The following is a 26,195-nucleotide window of genomic DNA, read 5'->3' on the forward strand; positions in this document are numbered from 1 at the left end:
TACGGCACACATGCCATAGGTTCACCACCACTGACCTAAGGCCTGACCCAGTCAATGTGGCCATTGTATTTGGTCTCTGCTGGTCACCTTCCCAAGTCTGAATCCAGGTATGGCAGAAGAAAAGAACTCATACAGAAAGTTGAGTGCATGGGGAGAGAATTGCAAGTAACAAATTGAAATCTTCATTTATAATATATGTGCATGCAGAAGCAAGCCCTACTGAGTGTATATAGGATTGTTAGCCTTACAGTGCAATCCTATACAAGTCTAGTCATAAATAATCCTCAGAATTCAATCTCAAATGAGGATAGGATTGCAGGATTAGAGCAGAAACTTAAGGGAATGCTATGTGAGAATGGAGCACCTAGTCTATTCTTTGCCTTGCCAGAGGAAATCCCCATCAGCAGGTACAGCCGGAAAAAATCCTGCATGGAAACCTGGAGAGCCACTGTCAGTCCAGGTTGATGGTACTGGACTCAATGGGCCAATGAACTGACCCAGTGGGCAGGTTCACATTATCTGAGAAGCCGTGATGGACTCTTAAAGCTGTGGGTCTCTTGGGTCATCAAGACCCAGTTCCAAAGTTCCTACATGGTTGGATTAATTTCCTGGAAAGAATCCATTATTTGTTCTAAGGTTTCCACATTTCACCATGGCTTCTCTGGTCATCTGGGCCAGGAATTGCTGTTTTACCATTGTTCGTATGGAAATACCATAGAATCCACCAGCAAAATTAGCAATGAAAGAGACCTCTTCTAGCCATAACCTCTACTGCCCTCGTCACAGCAACAGAAGTATCATTGTTCACTTCATTCCCACTGGCCAAGCAATGTGCCCATCTCCTGTTCACTCTTGGAAGCAGGAGACAGAGCAAAAGTACACAGAGGAAAAAAGGGGGTATTGTTGCAAAACTGTTTATTTTCATTTAATTAAAATCTCTGTGGGAGTTCGAGTGACTGGGAAGTGCCGTAGACAAGCAGGTACCCTTGTGAAGAAAATGGGGGGACCTGTCTCAGGATCACAGTGGACCAACAGAAGGAGGCTGTTGAGGTCCATAGGTAAGAACAGGGAAAGAACAGGGATCCCACTCATGGGATCAATCAGGATGGAGCAGGGAGCATGGAAGCCACATTGGCATGGGAACCATGTGATTGTCTGACTGTTAAGTTCAAGCAAAACTCCATGTACTATTCAAATACTTGGCTTATTGTGTGAGCAAAGGAAGTATGAGTCAGTTTCCTATGTTCCTAGAGTAACCACATGTCCTCTTTTGAGCCCACATGTGCTAACTGTGAAGCCCTAACTGCTAGTTAGTGCCTACCTTAATATGGGACCTAAGCTCACATGAAAAGCAAAGGATTAGGTGGGAGAGGCAGTGTAGTATAGTGGTTAGTTGGACCAGGACCTGGAAAATCTGGGTTCTAGCCCTTACTTGCCCATGGAACTCATTGGGTATCTTCAGGCCATTCAAAGACTCTCAGCCAAACATACCTCACAGGACGGTTGTGGGGACCCAATGGAGAAGAGGAGGATCGTGTCTGTTGCCTTGCACTTCTTGGAGGAAAGGCAAAATATCAATGAAACAAACAATTCGATGGCCCAGGCTGGTTCTGCAGTATAGACCAGCCCCCGAGATGACAGGTGACTGATCTTTTTTCTACGACATTTCCACTCATGATCCACCTCTAAGGTAAATCATCTGTGCCCCACTCTGTTCCAGGGCATTATGAAGGGCAGTGTTGTTTTGTTAGCAAAGCATCTCTAGCCCTGGGGGTTTACCGTGTCTTGCTTGGAGGGCATCATTTACAAAAGGCAATGTTCTTAGATGCAGTGATACATTAACCTCATGCTGTAGTGGGGGCTCCATGGGGCACATGCAGACATTGTGTTGGCATCAAAATCAGACATGATAATGAGATTTCCATGGATTTATACAGAAAGTGTTTGACATCTTAATGAAGTATAGATTACACTTGCATTGACATCTCACTAAGAGTGCTGTAATTATATTAAATCTTGCTGTACTTAGGGGGAAATTATCCTACTTAACCAGTTTGCAAGTGATAGAATAATTTCACCCGATCCAGCTCTAGCTGTGATTGAAAAAAGTGTTTTTATCTTGCACCAGAATGTGGGGAGGGGTGGGCATTTCACTGTAAGCAAAGTAGAGCAGATAGATGGAATCCTCCTTTGCTTGCACATTCCATTTCCACCCTCAACTTTTGTGTGTGTCATGGAAGCTTGTTTTGGAGAAAGGCTCTCCTCCTTTAGATTGGGGAACATGCATATTTTGGAAAAAGGGGTGTCCAGTGTGACCCCGCCAAAATTCTGAAATGAAGGGGGTGAGCTGAGGCTGTTGCTGCAGTACAATGGAAATGTGTGGGAGAGTGACTCATAGACTCATAGGATTGGAAATGACCTCAGAGATCATCTAGTCCAGCCCCTAGTTCAGTATGGGCTCTGTGCCACAGATGGCCATCCAATCTGCTGGAACACCTCCAGTGAAGGAAAACCTAGTATCTCCTCAGGCAATCTGTTCTACTGCTGAATAGCTTTCAGTGGTAGCAAGGCTCACCTGATGTTAAACAAAAATCTGCTTCCCTGCCATTTCCATGCTTTGGTTCTAGTCCTGCCCTCAGGAGCAGGAGAGAACACAGAAAGTTTATTGCTGGCAGAAAAGGGAGAAACTCTGTGCCTCTCTTGGGTTACAAGTATCAGACTATGCTTAACGTAGGCTAAAATGCACAAAGAAATCCAATGAAAAGTGCAACCGATGTAGACTTTACAGAAAGATGTATGTTAATACTGTTTTAAGCCTTTTGGGTAGAAACTCTCCTCTAACTAGCAATCTCTTTGCTGCATTTCGTTTGTGCAGAATCTTCAGTCTAACTGTTGCACTTTTAGCCTATCACCAGATTTAAGTCACTACCATTTTTCCCTTTATGTCACACAGGATTCCTTATGTCAGCTGGCCATAAGCTGGTCTCTGCTTGCCTAGAAATGTTTGTCTCTCAAACATCCCTGACTCCTTTCTCTGAAAAACCAGAGAATTCCTTCTCTTGTTCATAGGTGCCTTTCAGAATCTCTCTTTCACGGATTGTGATGTGCACAGGCTCTATGCTTGTCATGGAGCATTGCGCCATGAAAGCTGTTGGATATTGTTAAAAGGAATTTTCAGGATCTATTTATGGGGGAAGGACTTTGTTTGTTTGTGATATTTATATGCCGTCCTATTGCAAAAGCCTCAGGACGGCTTACATAACAAAATACAAATATCAATATAAATAAATTAAAACAAAATGTCAACATAAAAATCAACATAAACAAATCGACCCACTCTGGCTGCAGTTAAAAATATAATATTAAAAATACCATATTAAAACTTATTAAAATATTGATGAAATAAAAAGGTCTTAACCTTTTATCAGAATTTCTTCTCAGAACAGAGGAGCTGGAAATCTAACCAGGGTTTGATTTGGCATGGGTCCTGTGGAAAAATGGAGGTGTTGGCTTCATAGAAGGAAGAAGGCTTTGAGATCTTAAAATGGATTCAGAGATTGTGCATTCCCATCCCACTAGGGCAGGGTTGGCATCCATAGATTGGGGCAGAGCAGCTGAAGCATGGGCGTCGAAGCTCTTTCCTCACAAGGGCAGGATGCTATTCCGGAGATACTTCTAGGGGCTGCATTCCAGTGGGAGGCAGGACTGAAAGCAGAAGCTGAGAGGTCAAAACCACCAGCATATTTTACATTAAAGCTCTTATTGCCAGTAACTAAGACTTAAGAGAGGCATACATGCCTTTTAGAATAGGGTGAGAAAAAATTGCACCAAAGCCAGGAAACCACTAATGATTGGGGGTGGATGAAAGGGGTGAGCTGGAAGGCTGAGTTTGGCCCCAGGCCTGAGGTTCGGAAGCCTTGCTGTACCACCATGTGCCTCTTAGAAAGAGTCTCAGAAAAGGGACGGAGACAGACCGAGCTTGACTTTCCCTCGTACATCCCACAAAACAGGGCCATTTCCCACCATCTGCCCAGTGGGAAAGTTCCTCATTGCTTGTGTTTGCTTTTTTAATCATTTATTTTGATTCTGTTTGGGATTCTTGATATTCCTTGTAAGCCATCTTTGAAAGACATTAAAGGCAGGGTATACATACTGAGTGATAATAACATCATAACCCTATGAAGGGGGACAGTGGACGATCAGTGGGGTTAATTTGCTTTATTATTATTTTTATATCCCACCTTTTCCCTGAAATAGAGTTCCGTCCTCTAAAAGCATTTCCACATTCCTGTGGCAGATTTATCCTATGAGGGAGAGGGATAACCTGGCCCGAGCAAGCTCTGAGGTGATCTTTTCCTGCCTCACACTCTTTTCACCCCAAGTGTTCCCCTGGGGGTTAGCATTACTGTGGTTAATACTGCCTTTCTTGAGACAGGAATGAGTGGCATTGCCACAGATTCCGCATCATGATTTCACATCATGTCAAAAAGGTCCTTTGAGCGTGATCTGCATTCTTGAGTAAGTTCAGTAAGATTTCATTGCTAAACAGCTTTGCAGTGTCTCTGGTGTAATCCACAGACTCCAGTGCTAGTTTAGACAGTACCTCTTGTGTGAACTGGCAGGCAATTGCTGCAATCCTGTTTTCTGAGGAGTAATACACCACTGAAATCACAGGACTAACTGCTCAGTAGGGGTGTGTGTGTGTGGAGAGGGAGGGAGGATTGTGCTGTGTAACTCTTCTTCTTAGTGGTGGCTCCCCATTTCTGGAATGATCACTCTGAAGAAGCCTGCCCGTTGCTAATGTTGTGTTTTTAAGACCTCTTCTCTTCAGCCTTTGGCAGCCTGTGATTGATGCCAATCAGGTCCTGGATTTTTCCTAGTGTTATTTTAAAGTTATTGTGATGTGTGTGTGGTTTATGTTTTTATGTAAAATATTTTTACCCTACATGTAATGTATTTCTAAGCTTGTAAATCACTGAAACTGTCCAGACACCTTCAGTTACTGGGCAGCAGAGAAATGCAATCCATGAGATCAAGAGGGCAAAATGCTCTTAACATTTTGAAGGCACTCTTTTTGGGAACTGAAGGCTGATCGATTTACTTCAACTGCCATCCAGTTGCGGAGCCCATGAGTTGGTTCCAGACAGAGGATCCTCATAGTGACAATTGAAAGACACTGTGCAGGTATTCATTCTCCTTAAGAGTTCTGAACAGATGTGTGCATACATATGTGAGTAAAGGAAAAGAAGGAAAAAAAGAAGTGGTGGGAAAACAGAGGAAGTTTACAAATAGAATACATTTTTGTCTAGAACTCTGATAACATTTTGTGAATGAAGCAGGAGATTACAAAATAAAAACATCCATATGGAGGAACTTAAGTATTTTTAACCATTTTTAAACCTAGGCATTTTTAACAACAATGTCAGTACTTTCATTTGGAAAATCTACACAGTATGAAATATGGCCATGCACTTGTCAACTGCTATTTGTGCAGTTTTAGGAAGTGGAATGGAAGGAGAAAGGGACCACTATTTCTATTTCACATATAAATGAATCAGATTTTTCTTATTGCCCGTTGTGTTTGATGTTTTAGAGATTCTAAAATCCATGGACACAAACATTTTTAAAATCACAGATGCAAGTATTAAGAGATTACCATGCTCTTTTCATGTAGTTTTCTCTTTCTCGTCCAAATAAAAATAATTACTGGCTGTATCTTACCTTTTCATTAAAACTATTGACCAAGTGCTACAGTCCAACAGTGGGACTAAGCCCAGCTTCACACTAATGCTGGCCTAAGCAGTTTATAGAGTGTATTGTTCAGTACCAGAACATTTTTCAAGTCTGGTGACTACAATTCCTTTTGATGAAGTAAAAAAATAAGTTCAGCTCTTTATTTTATGAGAGGAGAGATTGGGTCATCTTGCCTGAAAGGTGTACTCCCAGATGTAATCTCAGAGAAACAGAAGCCTATCAGAAGCAAACTGCTTAGCGCATGTTCAGAGGCACTCTCTTGATTTTGCTACACATTCCAAGACTGAGACATGGCAGCAAGCCATGCAGTTGGTTCTGTCTCCTGCCTTGAGCTTTAAGCCTCATACACAAGGCCACACCTTTCTATTCTACCTAATTGGGTAATAACAACCACCCAATGTTCCTTCATGCAGATTTTAATGTGAAATAGAATCTCCACTCCACATTATCTAACACAGGATGGGCAGCCTCTCCAGAGGTTTTCATCTCTACTGGTCTTGGTCTTGGTTGGCATAATCAGTGGTTATTATGGCAGCCGTGATAATCAGTGGTAAGGGATGATGCAAGTTGTCGGTCAAAACATCACCTCAATTTAATCTGCCATTTCCTGAAAGAGTTAGAATAGTTACATTACTTTCTATTTCTTAAGGTATGGTAATGCTGCAGTCCTATACCTGTCTCTCCAAAAGTCTTATTAAGGTCAATGGGCTTACACTTGGTGTAAGAGGATATGGAATTGCATCCTACGTGGTATCATGGGCAACAAGTATATCTCAAAACTGAGATATTATGTACGCTGAATCCTAACAATGAGTTCGGTGGGCTGTATACGTCAAAAAATGTGTATAGTCCTACTGCTCTACAGGTCTTTGCAGTCAGTGCGTGTTGATCAGTTGAGTTTGCTCCAAAGATTCAAAGGACCCCTTCCTTGTTCAATCAAACATGGCAAAAACTCAACAGCCATCTCGTTTCTGGTGACGTTCTGCCACTAATCTAACAACTCATGTCCTTGGTGAAGCAGCAGCACTTACAGAGCGGAAGGGTCTTGGAAATCCTCCGCTTTTGCTCCCCCGGGGTTCTCCCAAGCTCCCTCTTGCGTTAGGAGGTGCACCTTTTCTTATTAGCAATAGAAGGCACACTTGCTCGCGAATAAAAAAAGAAACTACTCAGGATTGCACCGCATAGCTCCCATGCGAAGTACACTTAGGCATAACACCCCGTGAAGTCACGGAACGTCCGAGTAAACTCGGACCCATTCGGTCTTCAAGACCTTGAAGCGAACAGCAAGGGCGAAGCTCAGAGGCATTTCACTCAAGTCTTCCTTGTTCTGGACCACCTAATCCTTTGCTCAGCCGTTCTTGACAGGGGTCAGAAATTCCTTTTTTGGCCCTGATCCGTCAGTGAATCGCAGTAGAAAAAAAGTAAAAAATGACTGCTTTTCCTTCACTGTGCCTAACATTTCCCCCTTTTTTCTTGCAGCATCCCTCTACCCTCTCTTACTGCAGTACTCCAACAGAAATTCAGCACGTTCGCGTGCTTCTTTCACTTTCTCTCCTCCAGTGCTCAGCTGAGCAATTCGACTCCACCCCGCAAACAGCCACAAAATTTCTCCGGGGATCCTCCCTCGCTCCGTCCCGTGTCCGTTTTTTGCAAGGGGGCCTGGAAGCCGCGCCAGCGCCGCGGTTCTTAGAGTGGTTGGGAGGAGCTCGGCTCGGGCTGAGCTAGTTGAGGAGGGCGTAGCTCGCAATCCTGGGCCAGAAGGGTTATTTCTGTTTCCGACCAGGACGCCAGAATTTGATGGAAGAAAAAGGAGGCGAGGATTCGGGGCCCCTGCCTACCGGAAGTTGTGGATGGTTTCTGCCCGGGATCCCTTTCTAATTTCGACTTAACGTTTGCATTGTGACGTAGGAAGGCACTTAAGAGTGACGTACAAAGCACTCTGCACATGCACAGGAAAGGAGCTCTTTTTTTAAATGGTAATTTCACACCGAGGCCGAATCAAACTGGAAAGTGGGACCAGCAGAGAGCAGAGCCGAGTTCAAAGGAAGCCCGTACAAACATCCATATTCACACGTAGTGACAGGAGCTACCAAAATCTCGCGTGTAGCTACGCGTCGGTGGCCGGCCCCGGTGCAGATCGTAGGCACGTGCCGCGAGGGACGGACAGGCTGCAGGCTAGCAAACGCTTCTAAGGGCGCTATCCTACGCAAGAAAAAACCGTGCAATTCCCAGCGCTCCCCAGCCAGCCATACTAGCTGGGGCATGCTGGGAATTGTAGGAATTTCCCCCCCCCGTCTAAACCTGTGTAGGATTGCACATTAAAACAGCTTTCTCTAACCTGGTGCCCTCCAGATGTTGGGCTACAATTCCCAGCATCCCCAGCAAACATAGCTGGGGATCAGCAGGTTGGAGAAAGTTATTGTAAAACACAGCTTCGATGGAAAGCAGCTGTGTTCCGAGTGTTTAAGATTTTCGTGCTTCGCAGCCCCCTACGTTCGTCACGAGTCGTGAGAACGGGCCGGCCTTCCTGGAATCCCAGAGATAGCTGCTGCTCCAGCCATGTAACCTCAACGGTTATTTTTTTATGGGGTCGCAGTCTGCTCCTTGCACAGGGAATCCGCCACTCACTCTAGCCTCTATAGCAGCCTCCCGGGCGTTTGTTTTTGGTCACTGACCTTACAGATGGGGTCTTCCCTAAGCCAATTGTTTGCTGAGACGTGCAGCGCGCTGCTCGGGCAGCACATGGGCAGGAGCGGCTTTCCCTTTCCCAGGCTTTGGTGTCAAGCGTTTGAGGAGTGATTAATGGCCGGGTGCGTGGGCGAGGCAGCGTCTTATCTCCTTAGCACCATCCCCAAATAACACGCCCCGAAAGGATGCAATCCGATTCCATTCGGGCAAGGACAGTGTGAGTTTGGCCAGTGGCCTGGAGTGAGCCTTGGCTTACATAGCCTTAAATTTGGAAAGCGACGCTGCTTTTCCTCTCCCTCCTCGCTTCCACTCGCCAGGCAGGGGCAGGAAAATTGCTCCATCTTCCTGCTATCCAAGTGACAAGAAAAAAAGATGCATCCTCGCTCCTCAACGCTGCCTTCCATCCATTAGGAGGGAGGAGGGAGGCAAAAAACGAAAGCTACCCCCTCCCCACGCGCGCACGCACGCACGGAGCACCCAGTCGGAGAGGGGAATCAGCCCCATTCTTCTCCCGGTTCCCCATTCCCCTCCTAGTGGAGAGACGGGCGGAGGAAGAGCGGCGGCGGCGGCCCAAGCCACGGTGGAGTGAATGCGTTGCCATGGCAACTGGCAGAGGCAGGCAGCAGGCCGGCCCCAGCCCCAGCCGCCTCGGCTGCTCCTCAGTGCTTGCTGTGTGTGGGTGAGAGGAGTGAGCAAGCAAAGCAGGCGGGAGAGGAGGACGCGCGCGCACGCCTGTCCGCCCGCCCGCCCGCCCGCCCAGGGAGAGGGGAACCGAGGGGGGGTGTGGGGCCCCCCGAAGAAAAGGGAGAGGGGCCGAGGAGGGGCGCGCGACTACCCCAAGGGGGAGGCCGGGGCGCGCGAAGTGGCTCCAGAATGATGGAGGACGGATTCTCCAGTTACAGCAGCCTCTATGACACCTCCTCTCTTCTGCAGTTCTGCAACGGTAAGGAGAGGAAAGTGGGGTTTCCCTCACGCACGGGAGCTGGGGGGAGCTGCCTGGGGAGCTGGGGGGGGTGGTCCTAGATGTCTGAGCTGTGGCGGGGGCCGGCAAAACATTGCAAGCTCCAGCAGCCTTGCAAGTCTTGGCTGCCGGCTGCTGCCTAGTTCTTGGCAAGAAAGGTGGATGATGTGCAGAGCAAGCTGGAAAGGGAAGTCTGTACCCATCCAAACCTTTCTGGCCACCCCGGCCCCAATTATCTCACTAGGCTGAAGTAGAGGGCCTTTTCTAGGCTTTCCCGGGAATCCTCTCTCCGCCGTACAAACTGTGGAGCTCGGGAAAAGCTCCTGTACCACCAGCAACACTCCGCTTCTCCTGACGTTGGCCGTTCCAGTTGCGCGTATTTATAAGCGTAGGAGGAGGGAGAGAGAAAATGCCCGTGTCTGTTGTGGAGAACTTTTTTATTTTTTTATTTTTTGACCTGGTTTATAGAAATGCACAGACGTCTGTGTAATGCAAGTTTCACTGGGAGGAAAAGAGTGTGGAAAAGAAAGTGAAAACTCTCCCCACCTTGTGTCGTTGGAGGGAGGGGAGCTGATTGTCGCTCTGGGTGTAACTTGTAAAGAGCTCCACTAAGTGGGGTAAAAAGGCTTGTGCGGTTGACATATTTTCTAGTTTTACAGGCTTAGGCTTTGAATGAGTGACGAAAGCCTTCCAAGTTTTAAGGAATGTGTGTTTGTGGATGGTAATTTCTTTTTAATATGAATCATCCATGTGTTGTGTAATTCTGGTAATAGGTTCAATTTGTTTCAAATATAGCTCAGCGTGAAAGATTTATGGTATCTCGTGAGGCTATATTTAAACAAAAGTCAGTGCTGAGTTTGAAAAAAGTATGTCCCCAAATTCTGTAGTTTCTGGCATGTTTCTTTAGGCTTATATTAAATCAGATGATGCTTGGAAGCTGACATGACAAAGTGCAGCTTAATTTGCAGCAAACTTTGGCAATAAGAATTTTAAAGGAAAAGAGTTCCATGAGAGAAATAGGTAGCTAGGTGTACAATAAAGTTTGGATGGCTAAAAAAAAAATCAAGAGGATTTGTTTAAAGACATTTGAGGTGATTGTACCCATCCTAATAAGATTTTCTTAGGATACAATCCTGTATATGCTCACTTGGGAGTAAGCCTAAGATAATTTAAAAGCATTAACTTCTGATAAAACAGCACGTATAGGATTTCGTTGTTGAGAAAACTTTATAATGGTGATGAGTGTTTGGGGGTTTTGCTTAGTAAAATGATAAATGTATTAATTACAGCATATACCTTGATATTTAGAACAGAGTTGAGAAATTACTGTGTACTTTCTTGTTGAAGGTACAAGAGAACATGTGAAATGCTGATTTGTATTGTACATTATTTAGTTGCTGCATTTTTTTAGAGCTAGAAAACTGACATAGCAGTTCTCCTAAATCACAAATGAAACATGGGATTATTTAAATCATGGCTTGTACTATTCACAAGACTGTCCTCTGTATAATGATAATGACATCTTCATTGCTGACTAAAATATTAGATGTTTTATAATTATTGATGATAATAGACTGTGTTAATATTTGAGAATCAAATTGTCTGCATTTTATCAGGGCATGTGGAAACTTTTAAAATAACAGCAAACTTCATGAAGTACATTAGTCAGTTGGTGGTTTTGATGAGGGATTCATGCTTCTTGCTCTCCTCTCTCATTGAAGCACATACCTTGCTGTGTTTGGTTTCAACAGGATTAGCTTGCATGATAAGATGTTGTAGAACTGGACTCACAACCACTGCCCTAAGGAGATTGAATGACAGTGGTTTACACATTCTGGCCCATGAGGAAACAAATTAGAGATAACTTGTTACAGAGCTGGTTTGAAGGCAATTACTTCACAATTATGTGGGAACTCTGGAAAGGCATTCTAACCAGGCATAAAGGATGATGTAAAGGAAAGTGAAAAGATGTGACTATAGATCAGATTAAGAGAGCTGTTTACAATTAGGAAAGAGAGAACAAATTTGAATGGAGCCTCTGCAGAGGATAACATATACATGTATTTATTTCATTAAAGTATTTATGAATTGACTTTCTGTCAGAAGGATTCCCAAAGCAACACACACGCGCGCGCGCGCGCACACCCCAAACCCATTTTAAAACCAAAACATAGCTACCCTTAAATAAACCAGAGTGCAGAATGAAAAAGCAGTGTAGCCAGCGAGGAACAATGCAATTTTCACAGCCTGCCTAAAGCTAGGCAAAGACAACCAAACCTCTTTTGTGAAGGAATTCAACAATTAAGATGCTGCTACAGAGATGACCCATGTACCCCCCTATCTAGCCTCTCTTGGTAATGAGATGCACAACGGAGCCTTTGAGAAAGTTTTGTACATTACAGGCAGGCTTATACAGGAGGGCATGGCTTTTCTACTCTACTGGCCTCAGACTGTTTAGGGCTTAAGCCATGGGTCCTCATACTAAGGCCCACAGGCCGGATCTGGCCTGCCATGCCCATTCAAGTGGCCCGTCCCAGAGGTTTTGCACTTGCGGGTGCTCAGCTTGCTGGCAAGGAGGTTGTTTTGGACTCGCTTGGAGAAAACGATCTCCTTGCGAGCAAGCTGGCACCTTGCCCTGTGCGCCTCCCCGTCCCCACTTTGTGTGTGCATGCATGTGCGCGTGTGTGCGTGCGCGTCCTGCCCCCTCAGTGGCCCATGTCCCTCTGTGGCCCACACGCATTGCTGGCACCTCTGGCTTAAGCAGTAAGAACCAGCACCTTGAATTGGACCCAGAAGCAGAGTAGAAACCAGTGTAGTTGGTATGAGACAAGGTTTATGTGATCCATAATGCACACAACAGACACTGGCTGTCTTATTTTACAGCAACTTCCGCTTCTGAACTTTCTTCAAGGGCAGAGTCACAGCAATCTAGATGAAGTTCCTAATCTAAATGAAAGGTAGATCTGGCTATATGGATCACTGTGTCCAGATTTCCAGGAAGACACAGCTGGTGTACCAGCGGAAGATGGGCAAAAGCTCTCCTTGCTACAACTCCTCTTGGCCCTCCAAGAGCAATCTCGGTTCAGAAGCAACCCTAAAAGCTTTCAGATGGAGTACAGCCCCAGCCCCATCCAAAACAAAATGTATTTCAAATTCCTCATTGGCTTGTCAAAACTACTGGTTTATCTGAATTGAGCCTAAACTTGCTAGCCCACATCCAATCTCTTACTGTCTCCGGGCATAGCGCTTTTACAACCTCTTTGGCAAATAGAGCTGTGGAACATGACAATAGTGATGAAACCAAGCCTCAAAACTCCAGATGACCTCCCATATTGGCTTCCTTTCTGACTGGAATGAGGAGGGCTGAGCATATGGTCAAAAGGCTCATCCTTTCTTCAGTGAACTGTGGTTGATTAAACCGAGTTCATTATGTCTGAGAGGATGATCAGTTGGATAGATAGAGATGTAGGTGAATTTCTGGGAGGCCATCTGCCCCATCACCTTGTTGTCCAAATATGCCAGAGAGCAGTAACAAATTTATGACCGGCTCTTGTGGCAATTGCTTGGGGTGCTGGGCTTGGGGACTCTGGCAGCTTCAAGACTACCTGTTTAGCTAATCACATAAGAGCTGAAACAAGTAGTACAAAAGAATATGTTTATAAAATTGACAGTTCTGACTAGTATGAGTCAACATTTGTGTTTTGAATGCATGATAAAATTTATCATCAGGGCTCTTCAAGAAATAGTATGTGTAAGTCTGTGAATGTGTATGATAAAATCCCATGGTGCAAGTGTCTCAATTTATAAAGCAGAGCTCAATCATGTATATATGTTATATGTCCAAATCATGAACACGGGCTACAAATGTAATACAAAGTCAAGTATTCAAATGTTCAATACACTAATCCTTGCCTGAGGTATCTTTTGATGTCTAGCTGACCCTGCATTGAATCTAGGGCCTGTGTATGTAAAATATGTATGTGCTCATTCTGAGGCTCCTCCCTAGTTCAGATTAGTAGGTTCCAGGTGATTACAGTAAGAGGCTTAATTTGAATAATTAATATTTAATTATTTAATGATAATTAATGTTGTTAGCTTTAATTTGGAGGGATTTAATGTTGTTAGCTGTAATCCGTCAGCAAGGCCTACAAAAAAGTATGTCTTATTTTTAAGATTTCTGATGGAAGTCTTTATTTTTTCCTCTTATGATTCCAATAGAACACTGTCAAATTAGGCTGATGAGGTGCTTTGTATGCAAAAGGTCCTAGGTTCAGTCCCTGGCATCTCTAGATAGAGCTGGGGAAAAAAAAACCCTTCCTGAAACCCTAGGGAATGGCTGCCAGTCATTTCAGATAACATTGCACTGTATGAGCCAATGCTATGGCTTGGTGTAAGGCAGTTTCCTTTGTGTCATCAGATAAAAAATTCTGAAAATGAAGTTGTCTTATTCTGTATATGAAGATAATGTTAATGGCATAATTGCATCCCCATGTTAGCCTTCTATTTGGCTCTTATAAGGGCAAGGCTAAATCAAATGAAACACTGGGTCAGCATGAGTCAAATCTTGGCATATTCAGCAGCCCTTCAGATGCTGGCTTTTAGTGGTTTCCAAACATTTTTTTCTTGCCTGCTGCTTTTGCTTCTTTTGCTGTTTAGTATTCTCACACAATTTCCAGTAAAGAAAGGTGATCTAATCAGAAATGGAGATGCTAGAAATGTTTTTGTTAACTTGTCCTCATCCGAGCAGAGAAGGCATTACCAATGGGTGATGGTATAGCTCAAGGAGGGTCTTGTCTTCTCCTTACTTTTCCTAGTAGTCTTTCAAGGGACTGTACTTTGCTGTAAGGGTGTTGTTGCAATCCAGAACTTGGTGTTTCAGATTGATTTTTTCTCTCTCCCATTATCATATTACATTGTAAATAGGCAATCCTCCTTCTTTAGGGCAGGTGTTCAAGAAAGAAAGGAAGGAAGCATTGGTATGTTTAAGCACTGGAATGCTGTGACACATGAATGCTTAGTTTCACTTGAATATGCAACTGGCTCTGGGCTGTCATCTGCTGGCAGTATTAATGAAGGGCAAATGCTGGAGAGGACAAATTTCCTGCAGCAGCAGGGGATTGGTCCCACTGGCCTTTGTGGCCCTTTCCAACTCTACTATTCTATGATTCTATAAATGTAATTATGGAGAGCAGGAAAGCGAGAAAGAGTCAGGGACTGAATGGATTGCAGATTATGGTGACTACTTACACATTACCAAAAAGGAAAAGAAAGTCATGACTGTAAAAGAGGACAAATGGACATGATTTCCATAAAATCCAGCATATTGTAATACATATATGTAGATCCAGAGTTGAAAATTGAGTACATCTTACTCTTTTAGGGAAGACAGTGACTTAGATTTACTCTGTCTGCTGTCCAAATGTTAACTGTGGACAGATGGCTTCTTTTTGCATATGATTCTTTATTTTTAAACTGTATTTGGATCAGACAGTTGTTCAGACAAGACACTTTCAAACGAAGTGTTCTTGGTGAAGTAAGATACATGACCACCCTACCATTGGGGATATAGAAATAAAACTAAATAGCCATAATTGAATCTAGACTTGCAGGCCATGGCAAAGCTGGAAAAGCAGGAAACAGCTTGACCCTGAAGAACAATAGGTTCTCACTCTGCTGCTGACCAAGTAAGGATAGAAATCTAAGCACCTAGAACTTATAGCAGGTCAGATCAGTCCACTGCTTTCATAATGTCTGCCAGTCCTAGTACTGATGTTATACTTGTTCTTTCTTTCTATGCTGAAAGGTCTGAGGCCTGATTTTAGCTCACAAAAGCATGTCAGCCTCCAGCCAAGTGGGGACTGGTTCAGGTGCCAGAGTCCTGATAGCCCACAGTGAGTAGCTGAACCCCTTGTTTCTTTGAGAAGTCAAAACCCACATATGGAAGAAAAGGCCAGGAACATGCCAGTATAGTCAGGATAGTAGATGATGATGTCATGAATGACAAGAAGGTATAAATCAGTGGCATAATAGAGGCAAACTATGTAAGGGGCATGCATGCACATTTACACCATCAGTCGACATTTCTGTGCAATTCTGCAGATACTTTGAACCTGTGGAAGTCATTCTAATACTATAACTGGACAAATAATATTAAAACATTATGAAAACATTAATAAAGCTTTTCATTTTGCTGTCCACCTTGATATCCTGGTATAAAACATGAATGTTCTTGTGTCCTGGTACATTCTTTAAGAAAAAATTGTTAGTGGATTTCTGCACTCAGGTTTCTCTTGAGTAGGTAGGTAATAAAAAAAAAACAAGGACAATGATGGCTTGAGTTGTATTGTGAAAAAAAAAAATATTTCAGATAATTTTGAGCTTTGGCTTGCAGACATGTCCTAAATCTAATGTAACTTAAAATGATTCTTGATTGCAAGGCCATTAACTTTGAGTAATATATATTCAGTTAATCATCAGTGTTTTTGAATTATTTAGTACAGTGGGGATTCAGCAGCTTCTTCAAGTAGTGGAATGTGGCTGAAATACATAATTATGCCTGTCTCAAAACTTGTTTCACTAAACTTGCTTTTCAGCTTTATCAGCAAATGATGATGTTCAAAGTAAGCACCTTCCTATGTGGGGAGGTTTATTACCCAAGATGTATAAACATGACAAGAGTCTATTGTCACTGCCAGCCAGATTGTTTGCAGACAGTGTCAAATATATTTTGTTTTTGGTTGAAAAGCTTTCATTAGTAAAAATGTAAAATACGTTCTTACAGCAACTATACTGGTTTCTGCTCTGCTTCTGCATTGGCCCCCTCTTCCAATCCAGCCTCAATTCAAAGTGTTGTCTTTGACATATAAAGCCCTAAACTGCTTGGGATCAGGGTACCTGAGGGAGCACCTTTCTCTTTATATTCCAGCCCATCCACTTAGATCCTCTTCTGAAGTCCTTCTCAGAGTGTCCTCCCCTAGTGTGATCAAAGGGGAAAGGGCAAGGAGGAGGTCATTATCAGCAATAGTGCCCAGACTATGGAATTCACTCCCCTTGAATCACCTGGTGCCTACTCTTCTTCCTTTCGGCTAATTTATTGGTTGTGTTTATTGGTCTCTGTGAGTATATTTTATTATGAGGTAATTTATATATGTTTTTATGCTGAACTAGCATTGCAAGCCACCCAGAGAACCTTCAGGTTATGGGGTGGCATAGAAATGAAATTAAATAAATAAATAACTCATTGTACATTAGGGCTAAACTAAACCTGATGGCCCTGGAAGCTGTATCTTTATTTATATAGTTTAGAGCTGAAATGGGAGTATGCTAATTTTCCTTGGGGCCAAGGTGAGGGTTGCCATTTTCACTTCACCATAGTTCTGAAAAATATTGTCTCCCACTCCATTGAAAGCCACTATAATGGAGGAAAAGACAGTTGATTTTTGCTGCACACTCTCCCCACAAAACCACTATTAACTTAAAAAAAAACCCAAAAGTGTAACTTCAGTTGAAGAGTTTGATGTTGCATCTGCTTGGCCCTAAGAATAGAATTCCACATATCTGATGAACCTGAAGTAAGTCCTGTTGGTTCTAATGAAAGGGATTAAATAAGTTCTTAACTTTCTCATTGAAATTCATAGAATTTTAAATTGCATGACTTTGACTATTTTACTTGTACATTTTGTGTATATATTTTCTGTATCTCCAATCCTCATAACAAAAGCCCACATTTTCATACTGCATGAATTAACTGAATTCTGGGGAGCAGAGAAACTTACCCTCTATCACTAGTGATATTAATTCCTGCATGTAAAACATTGCAGAAACAATGTATGCAATGATCCTACCTCATGTGGTGGAATGATCTTACTAATGTAACTCATTCCTACACATTGATTGTATTAGATTCAGAGTTCATTGTAGTTTTGTAAAAACAAATATACTCTAGTTGTCAGTGCTGTAGGCAAACATCACACATCAACATGTGTGGGAATTTAATATAGTCCTCGCTAGGGAACCTACTACGGAAAATAAGCATTTCATTTATGAATAAAACAACATTCAGAATTGTAAATAAAAGCATAGGATGTTCACAAGGAAACTGCATTTTTGTCTGGTAGTCCAGGCATTATTTAAATATTAATTGTAGTTTACATGCTGGAATTTCTATATTTTGTGTTAAGTATATTATGTTTTCTCTTTGAAATGTGCATGGAAAATGTAAGAGTACAGTTTATCCTCTCTTTAGATTAAAAATTAGTAGATTTACCCATATTTTCATATTCAGTATTTCTTTATCTGTTATCAGCAATATGCAAATACTGTTAATAAAATGAATTTATCCATGTGTTAAGTGAGATACTAACAAGAGAGTTGTAAACAGTCTTATGTGGCTTGCTGATAGTAGGCTTCTTAAAGAGGCAGGACTCAAGGTTTCCCAAAATACAGTCTATGCACCTGATTAGGATTATGGAGAAGTGACACCAATTATCTAATTGATAATTGAGTCTAATTACTTCAGTCAGGAGATTATGTGTTGCTGGGATATGTAGAACCTGGGTTAAGAGTGAGAACTGGCATAGAGATTTAAGAGCTGGGTTTGGTTTCTGAGTTGGAATGTGGTAGTTTAGGTGGTACATGTGACTTTGAAATATTCAAAACTACAATAGCAAAAATGTGTAAAACTGTAGTTTGTACTAAATTAAGCCCTTCTCTCTGGTGTTTCCCACATAATCAGACATATTGAAGTTCTCTTCTGAATATTTTTTTTAACAATGCTGTACTTTAAGAAAGTTCATAGTAAGGGAAATTCAGCCTCATTCACAACTTGATACAGCTTCCCACCAACAGCACGCACAATTTACTCTAAAAAGTTAGCATTCTATGCCATTGCAATAGTTCATTCAGTGGTGGGGGCCGGTGTGACAGGGATTTTCCAGACTGGCAGCTAGCAACCAGCCTGTGCTTTTATATCAGTGAATTAAAGTTACTGTGACCTTGTTTTTGCAAGTTAGCAAATGAATTCATTGATTTGTATTTGTATAATTATGATAGAAAAAGGAACCCACATGGGAAGCTGGGAAGGGGATGGGATTTGAGATGACAGTATAACATCTACACAAGCTACAAAGCTAAATGTGCATGCAACTTCCTATTTTACTTTGTAGTTAGAATAAGGAACAATAAACCTTGTATTGGGATAATTTGAATTGTCTGTTGGATAACTTTCAATAAGTTAAATCAGACAGGAGGTATTATTTTTATGTCTTGTCTTGAATTAAAGTATTACTGAATGAATATGGTTGTATCATAAATGTTAGGTAATTTTTAAAAAATCTATTGTTTGTGCTCAAGTTACTTTATTTTATCTGGGAAAAGAATTTGGTGATGTACACAATTTATTTATTAAATTTGTTTAAAAGCCACCCAGCAACATTTGTATTAATTAATGGTTCAGCTGTTGAATTTGCTTATAACATTCTCTATATTAGGTATGTCTGTATTTTGTCAACTTTCATGCACATGGACATGTGGTATCTATGCAGCTAATCCATAGTCTTCTAATGTGAATGTGCAATGTGTGGTATGTGCAGTGGCTATTCTTTCTTTGATAAAGCTATTTCCAGAAGGAGATTTAGTACAGAGAAGCAATGAAGCTGTGGGGTGGGGGTGATGGTGTCTTGGCTGCTTCAAAGGGCTTCTCCAGCTGCTTTGCTTCCCCCAAGGGCTCCAGATATTGTTTGGAAAGGTTGTGGGGATTTGGAACAGAAAAGCAGCAGACAGTTCTTCTATGCCATTTCACTGCTTCCAATTCTCCTCTTGAGGCTGATTTTTCAGGAAAGTCAGATTTTCGTAACAACACATTTGTGTGTAACGTGCAAACTATTTCCAGCATCACTCAGCATATTTTATCTGAGACTTAATCAGTTAAAAAGGACTTTGGATCCTCATCACTATCAATTTGGCCACTGGGATTATAAAACAATTAGATATGCATTCATTTTCCATTATACTGCCACTACAACTGTAGCTTGCTTAGAGCAGGGGCAATGCCTAAAATCAAGCTTATATAAGCACCAGCATTATCAACTTCAGAAGAATTCAGCAGTGTTGCCTTTTTCTAATTTTAAAGAGATTTGGTAGTGACCATCATAGGACAGGGCCATGTATGGCTTGCATGTGTTAGATGGCCTGATTTAGCTGAGCAAATGTGCAAACTCCTGAATCTGGAACTATCCTGGAAATGGTAACCTTATCATTTTTTCTCTTTTTAGATCACTTTGGTAGGCTCACAAAAAAGGTAGTTCTCCAGAAGCTGTGTGAAAGTTTAAAATATGTCAAATGTGGATATACTGGTTTGGAGAGAAAATTAGCTTAACCCCAGCCCTTTGAACAGATAGGCAGGAATGCCTTCATTTTAGGCTGTGGGATTCATAGTGTTGTAGTTTCACATTTTGTCCCTGAATAAATACAGAAATAATCTTGTTCAATGTGAGTGCTATGTGAATATAATTTAAATCCTAGTTATACATTTATCTCTTCATGTCCTTGTTGCACTCTGTAATTTATAGTTTAGGGTGTACAATCTGCAGCTCAACGACTGTGTCTTGCCCTGCAAGGCCTTAATTGTGCCCTTCTCCCCCCAGTAAGGAAAAAGTAATCTGTACAAGCATCACTGCAGGAAGGGGTGCAAAGAAGGCTTTCCATTCCATTTCCCAGCAGTCCTCATGCATTTTGCACTTTCTCCATTTCTCCAAGCAGGGAGGAAGGTCTTATCTGTATCAAGATTGTTCTGTGCATGCATGCACACATGTGGGTTTGCTAAGCCCTGAGCCAGCACCATATGTAACCCTCATGAGTGAAAAGGTTGTGTATCCCTGTTCTAGGTGCATGTGTGAATAATGCAAAGAGTTCTGTATTTGATGTATGATCAGCTCTAGGAAATAGTGTTTATATTAATTTGTTTTGCAATTATGTTTAGGGGTAATAGATTGCAGTATGGTAGTTGGTATATTTTGATTTATTAAGTTATATTTTTTCAATTGTCTGTTAAACAACCAGAATGAAGGGAATAGGATATTAGTTTTTCCCATAGCAGGAAAACATGACTAAACACAACCTGTTCTAACAACAAAATCACTTAAGTTTTTAAAATTACTTTAGGGTGCAGTGTTATGCATCTGTGGGGGGTGGGGTCCTACAATTCCCAGCATGACCCAGAAGAATGGTTGAATGGGGCATGCTAAGAGAGAAGGGCTTTTTCTGTTGAAACTTGCATAGGATTGTATTCATTATTCTTCAGAAATCTTCCCCGACTTCAATTAAGTATTACCACCATTTATGAGTTATTCTCTTTATGCTTTCCATGTTACCATATACTCACTTGTCCACCCCAAATGTTGGCACACACTGTGTCCAGGCAGACTGAAGGCCATCCTACGCTTAACAAATATGTGGTTTAATGTGACATACATCTATCTTTACTATTAACAATACCTGCTGGTGAATTGAAACAGGATTGGGTCTGTGGTGCTTGGGGAGAGTTTTTAAAACACTCTTGCTTCCCTTCATAATTAATTATCCCTTCCCAAAGCTGCAACATAAAATAGGATGCATATCATAATTCACTCTCTCTGCCTCTTGCTGCCATGTGGTAAGGACAGAGTTTCTCAGTCCTTAAAAGGAATGACAGGGATGCAAGAAAATGGAAAATGATTAATTCTGTAGTAAAGTGCAGAATTTATTATCATTTTACTCCAGTAACGAGTCTTCAGGTAGTATCTTGAGATTTCAGCAGGGCTCCTTGATGAGGCTAATGCTCACATGCGTCTCTGCCAATTTGGAGCACCCTTCTGCTGTGTATACCATTTTATGCCTATACAGGGTGATCTGGCCACAGGATTTATAGATGAGGCGAGTAAACCATTATTGCCTGGCTACAGTGAAGTTGGGCTTGCCTTGGTTCACTTAGTTCCTCTGAGGAATTAATCTGCAATTTCTTCTTTGAATACTCTTAACAGTGGGTATTCTTTGTTATGATAAGCTCAGTAGAAGCAGGATTGTGACCCATGCATATGAATTTCTAAGCCCTGATCTGCTAAATATGAGCTCTGCTTAACTCAAACCAGTGAGACAGGCTGGATTCATTCATTCATATTTCATTTGTTTGTTTATTGTGTTTTTGATCTGCCCAATAAGTGGAAGCACTGCATACAACTTTAAAAATGCCATCGAAATGGTTAAATATACAGAACAGGTACTTAAATAAAATGCATTATGTGAATGCACAAACACCAAATGTACACACACCAGGAATCAATAAAAGCCATAAAAATCAGAAATGCTATCTCTATAATGCCTAGGACAAAAGAAAAAGAATTGTGTAGAACTGAAAAAAATAGCACTGTAGGCCCCAAGCAAACCATTTTGGGGAGGGGATTTCACAAGTGGGGCACCATAACTGAGAAAGCAATTCATTAATTAATCCACACTTATTCTTCCATAGTTGGGGATGTCCTTGTTCAAGTATCAATTTCTTGTTTTTAATTGCATCATAGAATCATCTTAGCTCAATGGTCAATCGGTTGCTTGATCCATATCCCTAGTAATTACAGTGGTACCTTGGCTCATGAACACCTTGGGTCACAAACGAAAATTTCATGAAAATTTTGACTTGGGTCACGAACTCTGCTTTGGGTGGTGACCATGATCGCAGCTATCTCCACCCCCCCCACCCCGCCATCCAAGTGGGGACATGGCCACGATCGCAGTCGCGTTTGTGCAGGGAACACATGCATGATCATAGCTGTGCTGTGCTGCGCCCGTCTTTCCTGCAGGAGCACACCCGTGATCATGCATGTCTCCCCTGCACAAACGCAACTGCGATCCTGGCCATCTCCCCACTTGGGGAGATGGGGAGATGGCCACGATTGTGCTGGTTGGTGGGGGGAGATGGCCGAGATTGCACCCGTCTTTCCTGCAGGAGCGTGCCCATGCCAGGGTTTCTTTCAGAAGCACCACCCCAACATAAATGTAATGAACAGAGTGCTGAATCTGATGAACAATAACATGGTCTTTCATTTCCGGAGTGCAGTGCAGGAAAAAACAAGTGATTATAGACAGATTTTTCACCAAAATTGACCCTGCAGCTAAGAGAAAGAAGAGAGGAAACCCCTGAAAGAGATCTCCCCAATGTCCTTATGGAGGGGGACTCTCCCTCAAAACAATAATCTCCTCCTCCCCCACCTAGGTTAGTGTTCTCCACTGTACAGTACTTTGTTACTTTGTTGTTCTTTGTCACTTTGCTTCAAATTTTCTGATTAAAAAAAATAGTTACAGAACGGATTAGCCTTATTTACATTGAACCTTATGGGGAAATTTGACTTGAGTCACAACCAATTTGGGTCATAACCAGAGTTGTGGAATGGATTAAGTTCGTGAGCCAAGGTACCACTGTATATGTGTACCCCATTCTCTTCATTTAGGGTCATGTATCCCTCTAGAGAGCTTCAGCCTCTTCCCAAGAAAAATTGCATGACCCAGCTGGCTCTGCTGACCAAATCTCTGAACAATGAGCAGAGGATTCAAAAAGGAAGTATCAAGCCAATGTTTACAAGTAACCACTGCCAGAGCCTAGGCCTAGGACTTCTGTGTTTGTTTATTGCTTACATTTATAATTTGCTCTTCAATTCCACAAAATGCCTCTAGGGCAGCTTACAATAAGGTAAAGTAAAATAAAACTACTACATGATAAAATATATTAATAAAACTAGAAACAGATAACAAACTGTTATTAGCACAAAGTGGAAACTCCAATAAAACAGTTACATCGTAACAGCTTTCCTTTAAAAAATGTATTAGTCAAATATCAACCCTTGATGTTCCATACTCTCAGTGGTTGTCAGGTTCATTAGATAACATGGCCCTCCATTGCCTTAGATTTTTTTTTAATTTTAAAGGAAAACTGCACCATTTAATTGTGAAAACAGAGGCATTGTTTCTACTTGTATTCTTGTGCTATTCTGCTGTACCACAATGCCACCTAAAACTGAAACTAGGTACAGTGAATTAGAATTCTAATTCTAGCAAACCTCATCCTTCTTTTTCTTGAAGCCAGTTAATCATGTGAGTGGACTTTAATGTCAGGTGCTGTCTGTTGTACTAAACTCCAGTACATTTTATGACAGTATGGAGAAAAAAAACAGGTGCCAAAAACTTGATTAGGAGACATTCCCTAGCTGATAAATCCACCAGGTACTGTTGTTTAGAAAGAACCATTTTATTCTTATGGTTCTTTGTGTCTGACCACTTTCACTGGGAAATGTACTGACTTCAAATGGCACATACCATGATAGGATGGGCCTTGTAGCAAGCTGTGCCTAGTTGATGTTAGCTTTCCTAACAAGCATGGATCCCCATGGATGGCATAATATACTTTCCTTTGTATCTGTTTCTGCTCTTTGTCCCATTTGGGTCATGTCTGAAATTTCAGCCAATTTGGAGCACTGTAGATATTTAGCAGGTTTAACTGTGTTTCATAATATTAAACACAGCTTATTCATATAAGGGCTATTTAGAAAGTTTTCACTCTCTCATGTACTTACTACAATTAAAATTAAACTGCATTTTTGAAAGAACAGTATTGGCAAATGCAACTTCTTGAATACCTTCCTCTGAAAACCATGTTTCTCTTCATTGTGCATTGCCTCATGAAATTATTCACCCCCTTTCTTTGACTTTTCCACATTCTGTCATGCTGCAACCTGGCAATGAAATGGATTTAATTGGCACTGTTAGCATTTAATGTATACAAAATAGCACAGTTGAAGGTGTAAAATATTTTAATTGTAGCACAAAGGTTAAGTAAATAAAAACCAACCAACACTAGTTGGTTGCCTAAGTATTCCTGCCCCTAATTCAATACTTCTTAGAAGCACCTCTGGCAGCAATTACAACTGCAAATCTTGGGTAAGTCTCTTTCAGTTTACTGATTCCTCCTGGCAAAACTGCTCCAGCTCTGTCAGGTTGGATGTGGATCGCTGGTGAACAGAACTTTCAAGTTGTGACACAGATTCTCAATAGGACTGATATCTTGGCTGTGACTGAGCCATTCCAAGACATCCAGGTTTGTAAAACACTCCAGTGTCACTGGGTGCATGTTCAGGTTCACTGTTCTGCTGGAAAGTGAACTTCCATCAAGTCAAGCAAACAGACCAATTAACTAATATCCAGCATCCAGACTAACTGCCCTGGGAATGGAGCCACCTCCTTTTGATGCAGGAAGGAAATGCAGTTTGGAATTAGCGCCTGCCCTGGGCAAGAACTAACTCCTGGTCTGCTAGGAAGGGAAATGGGGAGGAATTGGGAGAGTGAGAAACCAGGCCATGACATTAACAGTGCGCCAGGAGATGCACATAGTTTGGAATTTTTTATAACCCAGCCCCGATTGGTGCTTCTGAACAGATTTATCCCAGAGTTGACTTGATAACTCCTTCATTTTTCTGACACTGTTCAAATATGCTTCCCAACAAGCTCTGGGGCCTTCCAGAAACAGGTGTAGGTCTTTTATATCACTGGCATTGCACATGGATGAATTCCATTCAATTTCTCACAGTATGAGACTCTGGAGGTAGTGACTTACACCAGAACTTGTTTAGGCAAGTCACAGCAAAGGGGGTAAATATACAGCAGTACCCCCACTGGCTCAGGTACCACATTTGCAGTTGACCTCGGCTGAAAGAGAAGTCATAAAGTGCTTAGTGTAAGAGACAATTCTTTCTTTAATAGGGAAAGAAAAGAATTGATTGCTGAGGTAAGAATGAATGAAATTGTGAAAAAAGAAATGTATTGCTATATATTACACAGAGAGAGAGAGAGAGAGGTGGGCAGACTTGCTTAGTGGAGTAACCACATATGGTCAGTGTCAGATATTTGAGAGCACCAAGCCCGCTCAAGGGTGCTGAGCAGCAAACGACAGGGTGGGGGGATGGCAGCTGTAGGTGGTGAGCAGCAAGTGGGTGCCCACAGGTGACAAGCTACAAGCTACGAAATAAACTTAATGAGCTGCTTCCAAATATTATATATATAGCATATATAATATACTGTTCGCAGTTATCCATGGTTTCAGGCATCTGCCGGGGGGCTTGGAACCAATCCACATGGATATGGGCCCCTTGCCGTATATGCAACCAATAAGTGCCAGCTTGTTTTTGTTCACTTAACTTTCATGAGCGAAGCCAGGGGTCAGACTAGATGGCCTGGGAGACCTCTTCTGACTTGTTCTGTTCCTGTGTTTCAGCCCACAATAAAGAATGTTTTGCACCTTCTTAGTTTTGAGTAACTTGTGTACAACAAGTGGTAACTGCTAATTAGATCTGTTTCAGTTCCAGGCTGGAACACAGCAAGATGTGGCAAAGTCAAATGGCAGCTAATACTTCTGAAAGTCACTGTATATTAACTATGTTTATTTGTATAAAGCATGTTCTTCATTAGTCCCTTATATATGATGCATCTGCTCAGTTCCGTAACAGGAAGCAGTGGAAGGTACTGTGGGAATGGATTAATCACCCTGTATTGTCTTGAAGACTGTCATGAGAAATCTTTCCATGGCGATTATGGATTAATTAGTGGGGAAAGAGTGGTGTGATGTGCATTCCCATTTACACAGAGCGCTCTCTGGGAACAAATGGGGTTCACTGATCAGCTAAGTGTTAAGAGCTCATGCTTTCAGTCTGTAATGCAGAAGTTGGAATGACCAATATCCTATTTTGTCTAGCCCAGTCTTCTCCAACCTGGT

General features: G+C 42.0%; 1 protein-coding gene and 1 long non-coding RNA gene across 8 annotated transcripts in view; one reads left to right on the forward strand and one right to left on the reverse strand.

The window, feature by feature from the left end:
- The window catches only part of EML1 (EMAP like 1), a 164,662-nt gene that overhangs the window by 68,243 nt on the left and 70,224 nt on the right, over positions 1-26,195 (forward strand). For 4 of the 7 annotated variants that reach the window (XM_044435700.1, XM_044435705.1, XM_044435703.1 and 1 more), the window contains exon 1: positions 9,282-9,385. The exons of 2 other annotated variants lie outside the window; for them this stretch is intronic. In XM_044435700.1, the coding sequence (XP_044291635.1) occupies positions 9,316-9,385 (70 nt within the window). In that variant the 5' untranslated portion in view covers positions 9,282-9,315. Of the gene's footprint in view, positions 1-9,281; positions 9,386-15,205; positions 15,295-26,195 lie in introns of those variants that run through there. One more of the 7 variants, XM_044435701.1, reaches the window with a different exon arrangement.
- Positions 5,278-8,516, reverse strand: LOC123026277. Its single transcript, XR_006415268.1, has 2 exons — positions 8,430-8,516; positions 5,278-6,361 (listed from the first exon to the last, which is right to left on the reverse strand). It is a non-coding gene; the product is annotated as an uncharacterized LOC123026277 (long non-coding RNA).

Source organism: Varanus komodoensis, unplaced genomic scaffold (genome assembly GCF_004798865.1).
Source record: "Varanus komodoensis strain SLA01 unplaced genomic scaffold, ASM479886v1 scaffold3, whole genome shotgun sequence".
NCBI lineage: Eukaryota > Metazoa > Chordata > Lepidosauria > Squamata > Varanidae > Varanus > Varanus komodoensis.